The sequence below is a fragment of the Onthophagus taurus genome, chromosome 6 (assembly GCF_036711975.1).
Source record: "Onthophagus taurus isolate NC chromosome 6, IU_Otau_3.0, whole genome shotgun sequence".
Taxonomy (NCBI): Eukaryota; Metazoa; Arthropoda; class Insecta; order Coleoptera; family Scarabaeidae; genus Onthophagus; species Onthophagus taurus.
The window spans coordinates 13206202-13228719 of NC_091971.1; the positions used below are offsets into that span (position 1 = coordinate 13206202).

Sequence of the window (22518 nt, forward strand, 5' to 3'; positions counted from 1 at the left end):
TATATCTAAAGACGTGTAGACTGTTACTTGTACTAAAAATAGTACAAAATTCGAACACAACGGGATTAACTGAGCAAAATCAGTTGAACCTGAACCGAACCGATATCAAGAAAAAAAGACCAAAAACGTGCTTAACAAAGAAAAATGTATAATAATAATAATCACAAAATTAACGGAATTTGTATCGAAATAAATCTAATAAATCGTAAAGGTGGCCACTTTCCCTACAGCACTAGTTTTATACATATATTTATATTAATACACAGTACCAATATGAGAATAAAAGAAAATAAAAACACCGAAAACTAAAACAAAATATCGAGCGCTCAAAAGTTACAAAATATCTCTATTATGGTATAATAAATATGTACATGTTTTTCAAAAACCGTTACGGGTTAAATTAAATTAAATATTCTTTCATATCGCTCGCTTCTGACATTTTATTCTTTTTTTATTGCAACACCCTTTCATGTATATAAAGATACAAAAAAACGGGAGGATTATTATTACACATGTTTACACCTCAACTTTTAGACACAAGAAAAGAACCGTTTTTATATAATTTTTACTTTTAGCATCTTTTAGATAAATAATAATTAATATTAATATGTCCAATTAAATATTATTTAATGTTAGCTGAATGTGTCAAGACCGCGATGTTCGAATTAAATAGTTCTCAATGGCTTTTTCATAAATTACGAAAATATTTAAATTTATGTTAATATATTGCACATATTTTGTACGATGACTGGGTCAAATGATTTTCAAAATATGACATCGAAATATTATATTGACCTTCAACTTTTATGTTCTGATTCAAAATTGTGGTCAAATAAGAATCTGGAAACACTTGTCGAGAAGGTGAGACTGTGACGGTACAAATTTGGAACATAAGGACTTTAAGTAGTTCAAAAAAATGTGTAAATAAGTAACTTTCACTTAAACTTAGATTTTTAAATAGTGGCACAAAAGTTGAGTAACTGTTACAAGACTTTATGTTGATGTTGCTGTTGAATATTTTCTACAAAACTCCAACGATCGATAATAAACTTGGTTTACAGAAAACAGGGAAATGCTTGAAGTGTTCAGAAAGATGGAAGCAGGCACGAAAGACAAAATATAAGAAGGTATCAAGGGAAGAAAAAGTAAGAAATCCCCACATCAAGAACTACAGCTTTCAGGGTGTCAAAAGTTAAAGGAAAAAATACAATCTGCAAATAGATGTTGTTATGCACACTTAAAATTAGTTTGTTCAAACTTAGTTTCATGCAATGTAAAAGTCAATATGTAGAAGTACTAATACTTCTGACAAATGTCAAATGTATTTCAAAGTTCTGCAATACGAGGGAGAAATATGGACGTTGAATACCACAGATGAAAAAGCATTGATGGTTGGAGACAGTGATGAGAATGCAGAAAAAAGTATCTTTGGCGTAGTAACTGGAATAGCGAAAGCCGGAGGAAGACTCAGAAAGCACTGCAGAAAGATGATGTATAGCAGGACCTGAAGAAGATGGAGTTTAGGGATATGAGGCGAAGAACAGAAGCAGTTAGAAGAGGCTGATCTCAGAGAATCAAAAACACACCCCGGATTATAGTACCAAAAGACAACGACAGAAAACATGGCAGTAGCCATTGCTGGTTATATCTACCTACACATTGGAAAAACTACTGTCGTGAAGATTTATAAAAAAAACCTGCCTAGATAACGACACTGATAGTTGTTTTCAATAAGATAATGCACATTGATGTTGCATGTGAGGAACATAAAGCAAGTTAAGAGAAAATTTGGCCTAAATACACCTTTAATGAATACAATAAATTGATTTCCATTGCAGAATGGAACAAAACTGTGCTTAAAACTTTTTGTTATTATGAACATTTTGTTATAAAATATTTATAAGTCACTGAAATATTCAAAAAATAGATTTTTACCATTGTATTTGTTTAAAATTGTTCTTTTCATTCGTTTCAAACGTATTTCAATGTTCTGCAATACGAGGAAGAAATATGGACGTTGAATACCATAGATGAAAAAACATTGAGGAGAATTGTATGAAAACGGAATGGACCAATAAAGCCGGAACAACTAAGAATTAGATACGTTGATGGAAACAGAAAATAAATTGTAAAGGCGAGAGGGGTAGGATGGTTGGAGATGGTGATGAGAATGGAAAAAAAAGTATCTTTGGCGTAGTAGCTGGAATAGCGAAAGCCAGAGGAAGGCCCAGAAAGCACTGAAAAGATTAAAAACACACCCCGGATTATAGTACCAAAGGACAAGGACAGAAACTTCTCTTGGAGAAGTTTCCAGAAAATCTCTCTTTTGAAAATACAGTCAACTAAAGATCAATAAAGAGAAACATCGGTTTGGTCCACACAAAATATTTAATATAATCAAAACTAGGATTTTTCGAAGCTGAGGTTTCTACCACAATTCTAACTTGCAAAGGTGAAAAGCAGGTTGGGATGGCAGATAGTTTGAAAATAAATAAGAATGTCACTGTAGTTTATACGTTTAAGATTTTAATATTTATTTTTATTGCAAAAGGGATGTATTCTTAATTCTTCAAAAACAAACCATGGAACTCATTGCACATTGGAAGCTTGCAGCTATCGTAAAATCACATAGTATGGATGTAGCAACAATTTCATCTTGTGGCTTCCACGTTCTTTGCCCTCTAAAAAACATCCACAACTTCAAAAAACTTTTTTATATTACTACTCTGCAAAAATCGAAATAGTATACTTTAACTTGATCAGTTGGGTTAATTAGTGGTGTTTATTATAAAAGGAATTAATTAATTTCGTATATATTCGCTATTTCTATACGAACTTATTAACTAAGGAAACATTAATGAAGACATATTAGGAAGGTTTTCAAGTATATGCAACTACCTGATACTTTTGAAGACTTAGATGATACAAATCAAGTTTGAAGTACGTAGGAAAACTTAAAAATTGGGAAAAGAATTGAGAATATGAAACCTATTGCTGTAGTCTGGTATGAATCTATTTATGCCAGGGAAAAAGTATTAATCTTGTTTAATTTTTCTTTAGTTCCAACGAGATGCCAAAAATTTTACATTGTAGCTGCGTCCAAAAATAAAAGCTAGTGATTTAGTTGATACGATAAATTTACGCACTATTCATCAAAACACCACTTGAATAAAGCCTTTCATAAAATGGGAAAAGTGAAGGATTAGAAAGATCTTCTATATATAAAATATAACTTAATAATCTTGATATATTTTGAAACAGCAAGTTTTTGCTTTTCTTAGTACACTGAACCGGTTTCAAATTTAATTTCATCATCAGACATTAACGATATAAAGTATTGTTGAAGAAATCGGCAATTCTTTAACAATTTCTTTTCTGAAAATTTATGTAATTTTGTTATTCATCACTAGCAACAGGAAATCAATGTAGCCGCCGACGAAGAAAATGACACAGTGACGATTAATGGTGTGCGGTTAATGCGGTTTATCTGTGGTTGGTGACAATAGCATTACAATGGTCACACAAATGTTTTAAATGAGTCTTTTGGTTCGTGGAATCCCAAGAGTATTTAAATTTAATTGACTGAATAAAACATATCGATAAGAATATTTTTCAGAAATTGTGTTCCCTAATTGATGCTATTTCTCAGGGTGTATGCCAAACATTCTTTGGTATGTCTAAACTTGCACGTGGCAGAATTGTATAATTGCATACTAAATTTTACAAAAAATTTACATTATACGAAGTAATGCCTAATTGGTTCTTAGATAGAAGATGTTAATCAATCCCTAAATTGAAAAAGTGACATGGAAAACAAAAATTAACCATTTTAAGAGGGAGACATTAGGTAGTAATGATGCAGTTATGGAGATATTTTGCTATGGTTGAAACCCGAATAAATACATTGTGCAGACGAAACAGAGAAATAATAATTTGAAAAACAACGAGGATCGCATAACACTGAAGTAGAAACCCATAAAGTCAAAATAGCGGTTGTTAGGAAATTCAAAAATTGCCGAGGTATTGGAAATATGAAAGTTAAGAGTTAGGTGAAGATTTTGATAAATTCATATGTCATATTAAAAATTCTATATTAGCTATTCTATTCTGATATTAGCTGGACGAATAGCCCAAGGTGTTTTAAGAACATCAATGTACTTTATAGGTAAGACCGTATGATTCAGTTATTGAGAAGACATCAATTTAAGAAGTTTTGGAATAGTAAGAACAGAAATATCAGAAAGAATTATGTGAACGCAAAGGAAATGGTTGTCAAATTATGGTGGTAATTAAGGTCAACATCATTCCCCACAACATTTTTGCACGAAGAACTTCTGATACTAGCAAAGATGTAATAATAATAATAATAATATCAAAAGAACCTTTATACACATATCAGATTTTGCAACAGATCTTAATGGTTAAACTCAAAAATTAATCAATGCTACCGGAACTTCCATTAAAACCTTGATAAAAAATTTTAAAGTTCAAAGAATCCCAATGATCATTCCTTTTAATTTTTATTTAATATAAAAACACTTTTGAATTGCTCGTGTCCAAAACCGTGTTCTAAGGTTTTGCAGAACAATGTTAGGTCTGAACGATGCAATCAAACCCAATTGGACTCCATCTGGTAAACTAGAGGCGAATGATATGTCAGTGGCCCATACTGGAAGCGCATGAAGAATGTGGGTACCACATCTGGCAGAATAAATGTTCTGAAAACTTTCGGACACGGAGATCTCAATAAATAATAATCGGCGCATTTGGTGAAAGTAATCACACAGCTTCCAAACAATGTAGTTAAGTAACTTTGAAACATTTAGCAAAGTAGAACTATATAAATATGGGCTTTAATTATAACATGAACTTTTGCAGAGGTAAAAGATATTCTTGGAGGAGGTTCAGTAGAACGGTTAAAGAGAAATATAACAGTGAAAGGATTCAGTTGAAGTTGCTACATCATCTCGTAGAGTGAATTTTTTGATTTCAGAGTTGTTTCGAGTTCACTTTGTAGATATACGGTACTTCAGTACAGAAGATTGGGCGTTTTCAAGACAAAGTCTCTCCTTTTCTGATTAGTCTTGCTTGAGAACCTCACTGCAACTATCTATGTCACTAGCACAGAAATGCATCCAGATGTCTATGTTATTATTTTTTTGGTTAAAGATCTGTATGTTGCTGATGTAGAAAGTTCTGCAGTGAATCCAAGACACAATTAGCATGTGGTGCAAAGAGCAAAATCTGCATAACGTGTTCTAAGAGTGTATGCCAAACTTTCTTTGCTATGTCTAAACTTGCGCGTGGCAGAATTGTATCCTTGTATACTAAATTGTACCAAAAATTTACATTATACGAAGTAATGACTAATTGGTTCTTAGATAGATGTTAATCGATTCCTAAACATAAAAAGTGACATGGAAAACAAAAATTAACCATTTTATGGGAGACACTAGGTAGTAATGATGCAGTTATGGAAAAATTTTGTCAAAATATTCTAAAACAATATGGGTTGAAACCCGAATAAATACATTGCGCAGACGAAACAGAGAAATATTAATTTGAAAAACAACGAGGACTGCAGCAGGAACCCATAAAGTCAAATTAGCGGTTGTTAGGAAATTAAAAAATTGCCGAGGTATTGGAAATGTAAAAGTTAAGAGTTAGCTGAAGATTTTGATTAATTCATATCCTAACTTCTCTGGAAATAAATAACCTTCTAACAAACAATTTTGCACCAGGCGCATCCTATAGACCAAGGTGTTTTGAGATCATCAATGTACTTTATAGGAAAGGCCGTATGATTCAATTATTGAGAAGACATCAATTTAAGAAGTTTTGGAATAGTAGGAAAAGAAATATCAGAAAGAATTATGTGATCGCAAAGGAAATGGATGTTAAATTACGGGGGTAATTAAGATCCACAACATTCTTGCACGAAGAAGCTCTGATACTAGCAAAGATGTAATAATAATAATAATATCAAAAGAATCATATTTAAACACACCATCTTTATACATATATCAGATTTTGCAACAGATCTCAAGATTAATCAATAAAACCATTGCTACCGGAACTTCCATCAAAATCTTGATGGAAATTTTGAACCCAGACAAGTTTTGAGTTTTTAATAAGAATTTTAAAAGAACCCAATGATAAATCAAAACGTTTAACTACAAATCTTAATTTATGATTTAGACCACATTAATCTATAAAACCATTCCTTTTAATTTTTATTTAATATAAAAAACACTTTTTAATTCCTCGTGTCCAAAACCGTGTATGTAAACAAGTGTATTTTTAAATTTTTTGATTTAATAAATAAAAAAAATGAGTATCATAATAAACGGGGTGTTTTTAAAACTTAATTTTCCTTGAAAATCAAGATTTTTATCTTTATAAACTTTTAAAACACCCCATATATAAAAATAGTTTAAGCACTCAAAGTTCATCAACTTTGAAACGACTTACTATAAAATAAAAGAAAAAAAAACAATTCGTCTAAATAAAAAAAAAACGAAATTAACATAAAAATAAAAATCGGTAACATTCTTCTAAATAATAAACAAAAAAAGGAAAACAAATATATTCTCAAAACGGTTTCTCTTAAATCGAAAACGCTTTTCTACGCAGCGATAATTTGTACACTTTTTGCACTAGAACAACGTTTCAGCTATTTTTTTTTCGATTTTATTTTTCAGCTCTATCGTAAATCTTCTAAATTTATCATAATAATATAGCCTTCCTCCTTTTATTATTATTACTTTTTTCCCATATTCACACTCACACACAAACACACGAACGAAGCGAAACTCGTCTCAAATATTTACATGCATTTAATTTTTTAAATTGTAGTCCTTTTTCGTCCCTGTTCTTTTACACAGTCCGTATCGGTTTTTTTCCCTTTCGCTTGTGCCAACATCGTCACTAATTTTTTAGTAGATTCACCAACAATCCAACCGTGTTGAACGGGCATATCGTCGTCATCATCATCATCATCAATTTCATCACGAATCGGTTTCGTTTCGATAAAATCACGTGATTCATCTTCACTAGAACTTGACCAATAGTATAAAGTATCAGCTGCAGGTCTTTTTCTACGATTTGAAGCTAAAGTTTCACCGGTTACTTTCACTTTTTTTAATTGTTTATCTTCCGGATCATCATCTTCAATCGATTTTTTCGATTTAGCCGTTTTATTAGTTGATTTTCTTCTACCCGGTTGTTTTAATTTATTCGTATTATCAATACAACGCGATTTTTGTTGTTGGGTTGTTTTAATCAGCGATTTAGGAGTTGTTATTGGTGAAGGTGGTTTTATTGGTTCTTGATGTTTAAATATTTTTGTTTCTGACGAATTATTATTGGGTGTTGGTGGATTTGAGATGGGATGTGGTTCGATTGATTTAGGTCTGGGCGATTTTAATTTAGTCGATTTTTGTGATAATTTTTGAGGTGAAGATTCGAATGAAATGGTTTCTTTAATGAAAGCTTCGAAATTTGAATCATCCGAACTCCAATATTCAACTAAAACATTTTGTTTTCCACTTGTGCAAGAACGTTGACTTTTTCTACTTGCAACTCCGATACATTCGCGTAATTCTTGCTCTAAATTTATTGAGTTATCGATATTTTTTGATTTTTTCTTGCAAGTTCTTCTTGGTTTGTTTATACTAAATTCGTCGTCTGTTGATCCGCTGTTGTTTCTTTGCCGTTTTCTTTTACTTCCTTTTGTGTTGATTTTTTTGGCATCATTTTTTGGTTTAGCGCCCCTTTTTTGTTCTTCTTTGCGCTCTTCGAATTCTTTATGATCATTCTCCGATTGTTTTAGCTCAATACTGTCATCTAACAATTTATTAAACAAATCGTCCATTTCTTCTTGACTCATTTTTCTTTTTTCCGTTTTTTGTTCTGGTAAATGATTAACGTAATCTTCAACGAATTTAGTGTTATCGATCGTTGGTAAGTCTTTAACGTTGTTGGTTTTAAATGCATTTTTAAAAATCCTTCCCATAATCATACATTTTTTCTTTGTTATATTTTTTTCCGCTGTTTGTTTAATGCTTAATTGAGTCGATTCCGAGGAATAACTCGATAGTGATTGGGCGTCAAATCCAAAATTATCCAACCAACCTTGACTTTCACTATCACTTTCTTGGACATCTTTATCGGTTATAACTTCGTTAAGTTTTTTTTCTTTCTCTTTCGATCGAAATTCTTTTATCGTTGATAATTTTGGGCCAAATAAATCCGTGTTATCTTGGGTTTCTTCAAAATCGTACACATCATGATTTTTCTTTTCGCCATCATCAATTTTTTCTTTATTTGTAGCACTTGTAGGATTAATTTCATCTTTAGATAGATTTAAGTGTTTCTTCTTGGTGATTTTTAATCCCAAACTATTCCCGAATGTTTTTATTATATTTTTCTTATCAATTTTTTTAGATTCATCGTTAAAAACATCATCTTCTTTTTTCGAGTAAGTCCCATTTAATAATTCCTTTAAATCTAAATCGTCTGTTGGGATTGAAACTTTTAACCCTTCAAACACTTTCATAGCCCCTTTCGTCATCACCTTTTTGTTGTCTATATCTTCATTTTTCATTGATAAGGGAATTGCATAATCCATAATTGAAGTTTGAGTTATTTCTGATGTTTTACTTTTTTTTGATTTCTTCCATAATTTCTCGTCTTCACCATCCGAAATGACGCACTCTTCATTTTCAGAAATAATAAATTTCCTTTCATTATCATTATTTTCCTCTTTTTCGCGTTGTTTCGTACTCCAATCGGTAGCTATCGTATTAGAATTAGTATTTGAGTATTCATCGCCAAAACCATCCCCTAAAGGAGTATTTGGGCAAGAATTATCAAAACAATTTGTTTCAATCTGTAAAGGTTGGTTGTTTAAAGATTTCGTTTCAAGCCATTCGGGTTCTTCCGACTGCTTCATATTAAAAGTGTTTTGTAAGATTTGATTTGACGATTTTTTTGAGAAATCTGAAACTTCCGAACTACTTTTTAACAAGCTACAACATTCCAAAAATAGCGCTTCATCCCGATTTAGAACTTTCCGATGCGATTGTTCTTCAAATTGATTTTTCACCGATAAACTATCGTTTGAAATTTCTTCGTATTGAGTTGATGGTTTAACGAAATTGTTAAAATTTTCAGATTTGTTATCGCTTAAGCCGGATTTAGATGATTCGGTGATATCGTCGATGTAACCTCTTTCGATTATATTCTCCAAGATTGTTAGTTGTTGTTTTAGAACCGTTGCTGTAGGAATCTTTTCGTTCGCAATTGGAATAGTGTTAAATGGATATGTTGTATTAATATCAGATTCGAAACTTTTTCTTTCACCCAAACTTTTATAACGTTTCGTTTCTAAATTTGAATTGGATGAATTCGAGATATAGTTATCGATTAAGTTATTTTCTTTCTCAATAGGTTTATCTAAAACATCGTTTATTATGTCAACTAAATTAAGCGTGCTTGGTTTTAACGAAAATGGAATATCATCTTTTTCTAAAATTTCCGACTTTTTTTGTTCCTCTTTCTCTAATAATTTAGCTTTTATTTCAGCTTCTCTTGCTTCGATTTCCGATAATTTAGCAATATGTGTTAATGTTTTTTTATGTTTAACCAAATTTTCCATTCTTGTAAAACTTCTGTTACAAATATCACAATAAACTTCATCTAAATTTTCAATCCCTGGTAATTTTTCACGTTTATTACGAACACTTCCTTTTCTACCTTTACCTTTTTTACCTCTAAATTTAGTTGTTTTTGTGGGTATTTCAAAGCTGTCGAATATTTCATCGTTTTCTTTAGTTTCTAATTTCTCATCTAAGAAGTTTATTTCATTTTCTGTTGAATCTTTGTTCACAATTTCTTTAAATTCATCAATTTTTGAATTATTATCAACATTATCATTGATCGATTTCTCATTTTCATCATTTAAAACAACAATTTCATTATTTGATTTATCATTACCAATAACATCATCACTTAATTTATCATCACCAATAACATCATCATTACCAATAATCTCACTTGATTTATCATTATAAAAATGTTCAAACATTAAATTTGAAGTCTGAGTTATATTAATATTATTTTCAATGATGCTACCATTAGCTGGTGATTCTTCTATTTCCATATCTTCCTCCATATTTTTTTGATCATCAAAAACTTTTTGATAATCCGCTTCTAAATTAATTTTTTCCTCGGTTATTATTAAATCATCGTTTTGAACATTTTCTTGGAAATCGATTATTTCTTCTGAGTTATTATTGGTGTTAACTGAATTGATTAAATTTTCGTTTGAATAATCTTTGCGTTTCTTTTTATTACCATGCGATTTTTTGTGGCTACGTTTCGATTTCTTCTTTTCTTGATAAATTTCGTCCGTTAAAAGTTGAATGGGATCGCAAATTTTCTTTCGGCATATTTTAAGGATGTTAATTCCGTTCGTGGAGTCGGAATTAATTTGAAACTCACTGTATGCAATAAATTCATTTTCATAATCTTCTTTATTTGAGTCGGATTCTTCGTCGTTTAATTCCGAGCGTTTCTTATGAAAACTTTTTTTCGATTTTTTATCAATTTTTTTTATTACCTTTTCAACATCTTCTTCAATTTTTTCCTTATCAACATCATCATCATCGATTCTATTAATCCCATCAATCGTAGTTCTCATATTATTATAAAACTTGTCAATTTCATCATCACTTAAATTATCGTTTTGATTTTCTTCGTTTCTTAAACTTTCATTGGGTTGGCCTTGTAACATTTGATTACTCATTTGTATTTTACGCCGAATTTCGTTTTCTAAATCTTCAATAGACATTTCCATAGCTGATTCAACCTCTTTTTCTAATTGATCATCGTTGGTGTTCCGTTCAAAATTCTCGATTTCAACAATATTTTGATGATTTATATCTTGAAGGATATTTGAGATGCTGAAAACGTTCGAAATTTGATTCTCTTCTGGATTATTCAAAACGGGTTCTTTTATTTCTTCCGAAACCGTTAAAAAAGGGTTGGGTATTTCAAATTGAGTCGGATTAGTTTCTTGAGGTTGAAACACCTCCATTTGAATATCTTGGTTCTCATCGGACGCATCAGGTACTTCTTCCTTAATAACAGGTATTTGAAAAGGATTTGGTCTCGTAATTGTTCTTTCATATTGATTTGAATCGCTTGATTCTTCGTCTTCTTCTTTTTCCCGCGTTTTATCAATTGATACAAATTTGTTACTTTTCTGAAAAATTTGACAACTTATTTTAATCTTTTTGCCTTTCTTATTCATCGTGCCATTAGAATCTTCAGTATCTGTAAATAACAGAGATTCTTTAGGTTTTTTTAAATCTTTCTTTTTATGTTTTTTCTTAGGCAATTTATTTTCCAAAAGATCTTTTTTATCATCATTCTTAATTAAATCATTATTTATTACAGATTTCACATTTTCTTCTCCATCGTTTGATTTATTTATTTCATTAGTAGGAATTATCTCAGATGATATCATAGGTGTAATTATAGATGACACTGTAGATGTTATCCCAGATGATATTATAGATGTTTCGGTAGATGTTATCGTAGATGATATGGCGGATGATATCGTAGATGATGCAATAGATGCCATACTAAATAACTCATCATTAAATCGAGTTTCTTCAAATTCATAAGGATCTTTTATTGGCTTCTCATTCTTATTAGTTTTATTTTTACGTTTTTTCTGTTGTGGGACTTTCGGTAGTTTAATCACTATTTTTTCAACGCTTTCCTCTTCATTATCCTTCATCGAATCTTGGTAATTAGGATTAGTTTTATTTAAAATTCGCTGTAATGTATCAGCTTCATCTAAAAATTCTTCAAGTTGTTCCAATGTCAATACATCTTTTTGTTTCTTCCTTTTATTTTTTCTTCTACCTTGCCTTGGTCGACTTTGAACAGTTTTATCATCGATTTCTTCACATCTTGATAAAACTGATTCTTGCAACATATTTGATTCTTGAGTCGCATTTAATTCTTGATTCATATTTAATTCTTGATTCATATTTAATTCTTGATTCACATTTAATTCTTGAATCTTATTCAATTCTTGATTCTTATTTAATTCTTGATTCACATTTAATTCTTGACTCACATTTACTTCTTTAGCCACATTTAATTCTTGAATCACATTTAATTCTTGACTCACATTTACTTCTTTAGCCACATTTACTTCTTTAACCACATTTAATTCTTGACTCACTTTTACTTCTTGTCTCACACTTACTTCTTGACTCACATTTAATTCCTCACTCACATTTAATTCTTCATTATTAGAGATCGATTTATGCGATAAAACATCAGATTCCATAATTGGACTTTCAACAATCGTTCTTTGAATAGGACATTCATCTTGATCACAAGAAATAATCGGCTCTTTAACAACTTCAGATAACTTCAAATCCTCAGTTTTAATTCGTTTCTTTCTTTTCGGGGTTATTTTTTTCGAAGTTGTTTTAATTATATTTTCTTCTTCCACCATATTTACATCGAAATTACTTTCTTGTAAGTTCAAAATTGGTTCAATAAGATTTTTCGATTTTTTCCTCGTTACATTTTTAACTTTCTTCGTTTCTATTTCCAAATTTTTATTTTCTTCACAACTATTTTGATTTATTTCTTTTATTTCTTTCATTTCTTTCATTTCATTCGTTTCATTAATTTTAATTGAAGTTGAATCAACCTCATCAACCAATTTAATATCAATTTCTTTCGCTATTTCATCATTACCAATTTTCTCTTGATCAACTTCATTCAATATCTTTTCTTTTATAAGCATAGCTAAAGGAAGATCATCTTCAGAATCGGTTGCGTTAAGTTCAACTTGATTCTTTTTAGAAGATAAATTTTCCAAAAATGCTTTATTTTCTAAAACGTCCGATTCGTGAGCGTCGAGAAACATTTGGAATTCAAGTCCAATATCTACAGGTTCATTCACTTTATTTTTCTTAGCACTCTTTTTTTTACTAGAACTCGAATTTCTTGTTGAGTCATCGTCATCAATAAAACTTTTGTTTTCAATATTTTCCTTCTTTCTTTTCGTATTAATTTTTTTATCGACACTTTTTATGATATCATCGATTGTGTTATCGATATTTAAATAATCATCGCTTAATTTTGAATCGATTGAAACATCGCGTGAAGATTTTGTCTTCTTAGAACGCGATCGTGTTTTAATTTGTTTCGTTGGAGTCTCTTGATTTAAATCTTCATTCGACTTCGATTCATTTTCTTCGTTTTTATCCTTTACACTTTGTTCTAAAGAATCATTTTGCTCCTCACTCACTACATCTTCATCAACTTCTCCATCGACAATTTGTACTTTATCATCCAACAAATTAATATTTTCTTTTCGTTTTTTACTAAATCTCCTTCGACCACGTTTTTTCTTAACCTCCAATTTCGGATCATCCGATTTGATTAAAACATTTACAGGTTTTTCTAAACTCTTCACTTCGATATTAACATCGACCTCTTTGAACGTTTTTATAAGTTCGTCGTTTTTAAGTTGCGTTTCTAATTTATCAAAATTATTTAACATGATATTTTTAAACGATAAAATATTAGTTTCTTCATTGATTTTCCCAAATATATTTTCATCGTCGCTTTTTTCATTTACCGTAACCAACGGCACATCTACATTACAAGAAATCGTTTTACCAGTATCTTTTAAGTCTTTATTAATCTCTATTTGAGGTGTGTTTAAAATTACGTGATTTTTAATTGCGAAGTGATCCAATTTTTTTGATGAATGTTTCGGTTCTGTTTTGTGTTTAAAATTTAAAGTCGGTACGTTCAATATCACAGGTTTTACAGTTTGGACAACTGGAATAATCGGCTGGTCTTGCAATTTTCGGTAATGATCGGTAAAATAAGCATTTGATAGTAGAAGATTCGGTAATAAGTTCTGCATCAGTGGAAGTAAAGGTTTTGGCGAAATGTTGAAAAGAGGCAAAATATTTTTTATCGCTGGTTCTTTAATTGGTGGTACAAGAAATGTACGATTAGGAATATTCAACTTGGAAGAACATATTTCGGGTTTTTTGTGACACTTTTCTATCGGTGGGGACATCTTAACGTTTTTATCGTGTCTATTATTTAAACTTAAATCTAAACATTTATCCACTTCTTCAGGGCAAAGTTCAGATTTAGTAATTTTTTCTGGAGTTATTACAATTTCTTTTATCTGTTCTGGTTTTTGTTGCAACTTACTTGTTAACATCGCAATACAATCATTAAGTCCTTTAGTCTTTTTCTTCGCCTTTTTAAGCAACGATTCTGTCAATTTATGTTGAACAAGAGGTTTTGATTCTATCACTCGATTTTCCATCTCTTTTAAAGATTTATCATCAATCTCTTTATCTTCAACATCTTTACATTCAACATCTTTAGATTCAACATCTTTAAATTCAACATCTTTATCTTCAATTACTTTTTCTTCCACATCTTTAAATTCAACATTTTTATCTTCATCATCTTTATTTTCAATCTGTTCATCTTCGTGTTGTTTTTCTTTAATCTCTTCCTTTTCTTGCACCTCATTTAGTTGATTTTCATCTTTTGACTCATTTTTTGTTATTTCTATATTTTCCTTAATATCTTCAAGTATGATTTCGGTTTGAATCGAATTTAATTTTTTAATAAAAGTATCCTGTTGATTCTCTTCAATAGGACTTTTATTGACACCTTCATTTTTTTCGTTCCCCTGATAATTTTCTTCTGGTAAATCGGATGATATAACTTGGCCTAAATTTGCCGAGATGTCCTCAAAGGTTTGCGCTTCGATGGTTTTTTCAATGGTGACGTCGGGTTGGCTAAAACTTATGCAAGCGTTTGGTCTATCGTTTTCTCTCTCTTCTAAATGGAAATTTTCCAAAAATGGTAAAATTTCGTCCGATATTTGTGAGGATCCATCTACCTGTGCTATATTTGGAATCCTTTTTTCTTTAACTTTAACTTTTTTTGATTTACCTCTAAAAAGATTTATGTTTGATTTCTTTTCGGTGGTATCTTCAGTCTTTTTCGATCTTTTAAAACTTAATGTTTGGACTATTTTTGTACCTATACTCTCCTTTTTCATTTCATCGACAACTTTTTCATTATTTTTATTATCGTTCTTTTTAAAAATCCTTTTTTTAACACTCTCACTGATCATTTTTACTTTATTTAAAATACCTCCTTTAAAGTCTTGTTCACCGTCTGGTTTCATATCGTCAACTCGACTCCTCGTTCTTATTAACAAAGCCGATTTCAATTTTCGTTTCATACGAATAGCCGAATTGTTATCGAGCACTTTCGAACCTAACACTTTGTTTATATTTCTTACCGATTTTCGAATTATCACCGGGTTGCACTTTAACACTTTTGTTGATGCTGTAGATGAAGCGGGTTTTTGTTGAACCGTGTCTTGTGCAATCGTTTGGGAATGGTTGAGTTGATTTCCGAACGATGCGGGTTCCACTTTGTTACGTCTAGGCTTCGAGATACCATCTTTCATTGAAATTAATTTCCTGGTAGCTCTTTTTGCTGGCAAATTAGCCAACATACGTTGTATCGATTCCGCTAAAACAACACAAGTTTTTTAATACCTTAATAAAGTTACGTTATCTTTTATTAGTTACCATCACTTGGGCGTTGCCTTGGCCCTTCGAGTTTGGGTTTTACGTTGTATTTTCTCTTCGGTCTCGGTTCACCATCGGGAGTTTCTTTGTGTATTATTCGTTTGACTAGACCTGAAAAAACAACAAAAAAGTAAATACTTGCTAAATTGTTATAAATTATCGGGTTTTTAAGTTGTAATATGAAAACTTGTGTGATATTACCAGAGCAGATGTTAAGAATGAACTGAAGTGGAGGTTAAGAAACTTCTTATATGCGCGTAGAACCCCTTTTTTCGCTTAAATCGAATTTAAAAAAAGCTGGCAAAGACAGGTGTTAACTTTGCTCACTTCCGCCTATGGTTTGTAATTAATAAAATTTATATATTTCGTAATGGTTAACAAGGTATACAGGAGGGTGTCTTTCCGACGTATTGCTATTGGACATTGGGGAGACTTTTTTATTACAGGAAACTGTATCGAGTATTTTATCAATTTTTACTTATCCATAAATCAATTATCGATTTTAGTTTTTTACAACAGCGCGAAAATAGTTGCTTAATTGTCTTCAGTAATTTATTGTGATGAAACACTTCAAATGGTTTTATATTAACATTATCTTTAATCGAAATTTCTATTCGAATTGACTTCTTTCAATAACATCTTTACTATTAAGATTACGACTTTCTCAGTATTATATGCTATCTTGAGTGTCTTGACACTCTTGAGCAGAAGTTCTCAACTTTTTTGTGTCAACGGAACAACATTTTGGTTAATATATTTAGAAAGGTTAAAAATTAATATGTAGCTGCGTAGCTGCTATGTGCGTCAATGTACAAAAAACTTAATTATCAAACAATAAATAAATGGATATACACTAACACATAGATTATAAGAGGTTATTGAAGAGGTTTCCAAGAGCACACCAAAAGTTTCCTAAAGTCTTCTCTAAGAATTCAGGCTGCTCAAAACTCATTCAGTTACTGAAAGCGAAGCTAAACTATTGTAACCATTTTATGTATGAGGTTAGCGAAATGATTCTAAGCAAAAATACTTCATATGAGTGATGAGATATAAATGAAATACGATTACCAATAAAATTGGCGGATAAAAATGTATGAAGAATTAAAAATCAGAAAATTCTTGGACAGACCCTGAAGTAATGGACAAAACCCGTCCATCAAGTATGGTTCGCAGCATAGCTGGGAACATTTTCACACCCAACAGAGAAAGGTGGGCTATTTCTAATTTCAAGCCCCAAAAAAGCTTAGAAGACCTGCTCCCAGTAATAATATCCCTACATATAGCTAGCTACAGTCTTAGCTATATACCCACACCATGGAGGAAAGTAAAGGTGGTCTTCATACCTAAAGGTGATAGGCGTTCAAACGCTGACCCGAAGGCATAGAGACCAATTAGCCTAACTACATTTCTCCTCAAAAGGATGGAAAAGGTAATCGATCAATACCTTAGGAATGGAGTGTTTGTCATTAATCCACTCCACTCTAGCCAATATGCTTACCAGAAAGCAAAATCAATAATTACTGCTCTCCATGCTTTGACTAGCACTTTAGAGGAGGAAATTGCAACCAAAGAGATAGCCCTATATGCTTTCATAGACATAGAGGATGCGTTTGATAACAATTCCTATAAATCCATAGAGAAGGCGTCGACAATCAAATATACACCATTTGAAACTATTAACCTCGAAACAGAAGTTAAATACCTAGGGGTAATAAGAGACAGTAAACTAAACTGGATCTCACACTTAGATAAGGTGAGGAAAAAGGCCATCATGGCAAACCAGATGTGCCGCAAACTCCTAGGAAGGAACTGGGGTCTCAAATCACGAATTGGGCCTCCGTAGCAATAATCAGACCCATGGTTGCCTACGCCTCATCGATTTGATGGCCAAAAACAAAACATAAGACAGCACAACAACAGCTGGCACAAATCCAGCGGTTAGCATGTCTTAACATAACGGGTGTAATGAGATCCTGTCCGATGGCTGCTTTGGAAGCCCTACTCGGTCTCACACCGCTCCATTTATATATACAAAAGGAGGTAGCTTCAAGTGCCTTCTCACTGAAAACAGTTTCTTCACTCAAGTTGATGCAGGGCAACCTCAGAGGTCATCTCGAAATCCGCAAGGACCCATGTCTAAATCACCTGATTGAAATTAAAACGGACCTTATACCGACAGAATATATTTTCAACCAGCCGTATAAGGTCATATTTAGAAGCAGGGATGATTGGGCAAAGGGAGGGCCTCAACTAAAAAGAGGACCAATAGCATGGTACACCGATGCTTCAAAGACTGTTAGATACGGAGTAGGTATTGGCATCAGTGGACCAAATAGCCACATTAAAATGCCCCTCAGCTCGGACGTAACAATTTTCCAAGCAGAAGACGAGTCAGAGACAGCTGAATATATACTGTGCAATTGCGTTGCCGCCAGAGGCCGTCTAAGACGCAACATTTTCTGTAAAACTGTTTGACACCTACCGACATAAAGGTTCAAGACCTCAGGGCAATACTAAGGTTCATCAAGGACTTACATTTGCTCTAAACGTTTGGAGGGCTAAAGTTACAATAGATCTTATAGGTCGCGGTAACGAGAGGACCGCCCCCCTCAGCCCGGCAGCAATAATAATAATAATAATATAAGGAAGAAGATAATTAAATACAACACCCCGTGACATACAAGGAAAATGGAAGTACGTTGTGTATCTAAAATATGTTCAAAATGTAAAAAAAAAGATTTAATGGTTCCATTACTGAAGACACCAGAAAAGAAATTTTTATAAATTTGTGAGGGAAAAAGAACCTAATAAGAAAAAATTTAATTGTCTACAATTAAGAAGTAAACGAGATAATACTCCGATTTATATGCTACCTAATAAAAGTAAAAGAAACAGTTCAAATTTGCAGAAGAACATTTCCCAACACCACTGGATTAGGACGTTTTACAGCAAACATTTAGGAAACGCTTAACCAGGATTAAAAATAGTACGTGTGGCAATGAAAATCAAACAATCATTAAATTACGTGTTTTGAGAAGAGAAAAATAGCGATCACATTATATGGAAAAGAATACGAATAAAATGTATTTTGCAATATGTACTGTATCAGCTATTGAAATTTATTCAATTTAGTGTACCATTCAAAATCACAATAATGTTGTATTTAACACTACTTAATTTTGCAATATTACATAAAATTCACATTACTGAAAAATATTTAAGAAAAAGGCACACAAATGGAGCGTGGTTTCAGAAAATTGAAAAATCGATATCCCTAGCTATTCCAGTATTAGACCTGGCAAGAACTACGTAGTTACAAACGTTAAAGGCTTTAAATTATGATCCCAATGGTTTTAATGCCACACTATGTGATTACTGTCATATAAAAAGAAAATAAATATCTTTGCTAATACATAACTTATTAACCTTTAAGAAATATAAAGGAAATTTTTTAGAATATGACGTTTAAATAAAAATTGTTACTTGGTTTAGATAAAGAAACTGTTGTTTCTCATCCTTCTAAAGTCAGTTCATGTATATAGCAGGTGTTGTCAAATCATCAACGGTACGTTAATGTGATGTGTACGTATGGATAAGTTGATTTCATTGTGATGATAAGGTTCCGTACGTTCGAACAATATTTTATATACAGGGCTTCCCAAAACTTCCGGGACGGAGCTATAAGTTTTAAACGATTGAAAATTGATCACTAAAGAGTCATAAAAACTACATTCTTAGGTAGTTTAGAACTTTCATGCAATGTGGAGTTTTTCTAGGTGATACATTTTTAAATAGTACCTAACCCCTTTCGAGTTTTACCTTATTTTATAAACCAAATCTTAATTCTTTCAAGAATGATGAGGTTTTCCTTCGACTGTTGATTTAGAAATCACGCACTTCATCGTAAGATCTTGTTCTGTCCCCAAAGCCACGAATCATTAAAAGAGTGATTCTTTCTTTTTCGTTCAGGTTTTTGCGCCATTTTTAGAGTTCTGTTCACAGAATTTGGAAAGAAATAACTATTTCTCCTATAAGTTTCATCTAGTCCAGGAATTGTGCAAAGGTGACTTCGCAAGAAGGTTGGAATTCTGTGAAATAGTACATGAAAAAAGTGATGTTGACAGAAATTCTCTTTGGATTGTTGTTTTCTTTGATAAGGCTACTTTCTTCTTGAATGGTAAGGTTAATAGGCACAATTGTTGTTATTGGAGTGACGAAAATCCACGTTTCATAAGAGATCATACTCAGAGACCACAGAAAATTAATGTATGGGCTGGTATTATTGGAGAGAATGTAATTGGTCCATTCTTTATTAATGGAAATTTGGACGGAGACAGATATCTGCAACTGTTAGAAAATCAAGTGGTTCCAACAAGATGGTGCTCCTCCACATTTTAGTCGCGCAGTCCGAGACTTTTTAAGCCGCACGTTTCCAAACCGTTGGATTGGTAGAAGAGGTGAAGTTGAGTGGATACCACGATCTCTTGATCTAACACCACTTGATTTTTTCTTTTGGGGTTTCTAAAAAGTAGAGTGTATGCAACAAAACCAGAATCAATAAATGATTTGGAAAATCGATTACTTGAAGAAACCACCAATATCACTAGGGATATACTCCTGGTAGTTCAAAATTCCATTTATGAGCGTTTGGGTCATTGCGAGACCGAAGAAGGTCGACAATTTGAACATTTGTCATAAAGATCGTAATAAACATTTGGTAGTCAACCCCTCATAATTCTTGAGGTTGCTATTTAAAAATGAAGGGATGGCCATCCCCTAAAAAAACTTCACATTGCATGGAAGTTCTAAGCTCTCTAAGAATGAAATTAAGCTTATCTAAGAAATTTTCAAATTCTTTTGTTCACTCGTTCAAAACTTATAGCTCCATCCCAGGAGTTTTGGGAAACCATGTATAATTAATACACTGCCTGCAGCTATTTCACCATAATGATGCAACGTAATGCTGGCTGCTCCAAGAGTTATTGGTAAAAGTAGCAAGCTTGTTGCCAATGTGCAGCACTTTTTCATCCACCTCAAATTCTCAAGGGTATAAAAAAACTAAATATGACTCTAATTCTTCTAATTACGATATTAAAATGATATCAAACAATAATGACGTTTTCAACATACCATAAGGTGCATTAAATTTATGTCAAAAGTATATGATTTTAATTTTAGGAGTCATTTCTATAACAATCTGGTTTTAGGAGTCAGCATAGCTGAGTCATAGCGCTTCTTGACTTAATTGATGTTATATCATCAACTTCATGAATAACCTCTCCATTCGGCCAAAGTTACACAATTTGGTGTGCGATTTCTCCGAATAGCATAATTGGCCCATACTTCTTTGAGAATGATGTTCGAATGCTAGAAACCTTTTTCAATCCATAAGTGCCTATGAATGAATGATGAATATTTTCAACAAGATGGAACAACTTGCCACATAGCTAGAGTTACATCGAACTTTCTTAGAGAATTTCAAAACTCAACCAATAATGACGTTTTCAAGATACTATAAGGTGTATTAAAATTATGTCAAAAGTATATGATTTTAATTTTAGGAATCATTTTCTTGAGTCTTGATGCTGATAGATCTACTGTACTTGTGTTACTTGAGAGTTATATATTTCATAGAACGCAGGCGGTTAAAGTGAAGTCACTGTATGTAAGTCACTGTTGTAAGAAGTCTCTACTGCAGTAAGATGTTTTTATGGCAGGGTCTTTTTGATTCTCTTAGTGACACTTTAATTATTGTGACGTCGTATTTGGTTCATGTTTATCTCAGGAGAGTTTTAGGAGGGTTCAGCTTGTGCAGAATTCGTGTCTTCGTTATCAAATGATTGGCTGAATATACGACAGACAGTTGTTACTTGTTCATTACTTGTCTTTCATCTACGATCTTATTGCTTCATAAAATTACGTTCAGTACGGATGTTTATAACCTGAATCTCTGGCACAGATTTTGTTTAAACATTCCATCTCATAGGTCCTCAAAATTCCAATGTTCATTTTCGTACCAGGTTGTTCATTTTTGGAACTCTGAAAAATGTCTGAAATTCTATTTTATGGAAAACGTATAGATTATTAAACCCAATATGTAGGATTTGTTCAAACTACGTATCACGTAACCACGAAATTGCAAAAAAAACATAAACTCAATTTGACTGTATAACAAAAAGAAGTAAGCTTCTTAGAAACATTTTGGCAACTTTAATTATAAAGGCTATCCCTAATTTACGCATTCTCGTTATTTATGAGCACGAGTTTCGATTCGTTTCTGAGATAGCCGATCAAAGTAACTTTGAAAGTCTTTGTCGTCCAGACATAAATGTTAATAAAGCTAATATTACTTTGAAATACATGCTACAACAAATTAAAAAAGTTTTCTGTAAGAAAACTTCTGGAAGTTTCGTTGACATTGAAAATAACGGCAACAAAGACCCTTCGTGTAATATATCTAAGAGATCGGTTATGAATAAGAGAATGGTAATGACACGGTTGTAAAATATAATAGCAAGGCTTGGAAAAAAGAACTAGACTATTATGCTATCGCGATTGCTGACTTGCAGATAAAATTGTCAAAGAGAAACTTGGCGGTTTTAAACAAATCTGTTTTTTTTTTCTACAACGCGAAAAGGACGAACTTAGAACCTACATATATCACAAAAATTTATTTGTTTGAAAACGTAGCAATTCGAGGGTTTAATCTACAATGTGTTAATGATTTTTTAAATACGATTCTGCCAACAAGTGTTGAGGCCGAGAGATGCTTCTCCCCTTGCTGAATCGATACTTCCAAAGTTTCCGACTCGTTTAAGGGATGTCACTCTTGGTGGAATTG

General features: G+C 32.0%; 1 protein-coding gene across 1 annotated transcript in view; it reads right to left on the bottom strand.

Annotated features, from left to right (window-relative positions):
• Window positions 1–6758: 6758 nt before the first annotated feature.
• The window catches only part of LOC111419623 (uncharacterized protein PF3D7_1120600), a 31018-nt gene continuing 15258 nt past the window's right edge, over window positions 6759–22518 (bottom strand). The window contains exons 3-4 of the mRNA XM_023052451.2: window positions 15678–15788; window positions 6759–15618 (exon numbers count right to left, since the gene is read on the bottom strand). Coding sequence (XP_022908219.2) covers window positions 6845–15618; window positions 15678–15788 — 8885 coding nt within the window. The 3' untranslated portion in view covers window positions 6759–6844. The remainder of the gene's footprint in view (window positions 15619–15677; window positions 15789–22518) is intronic.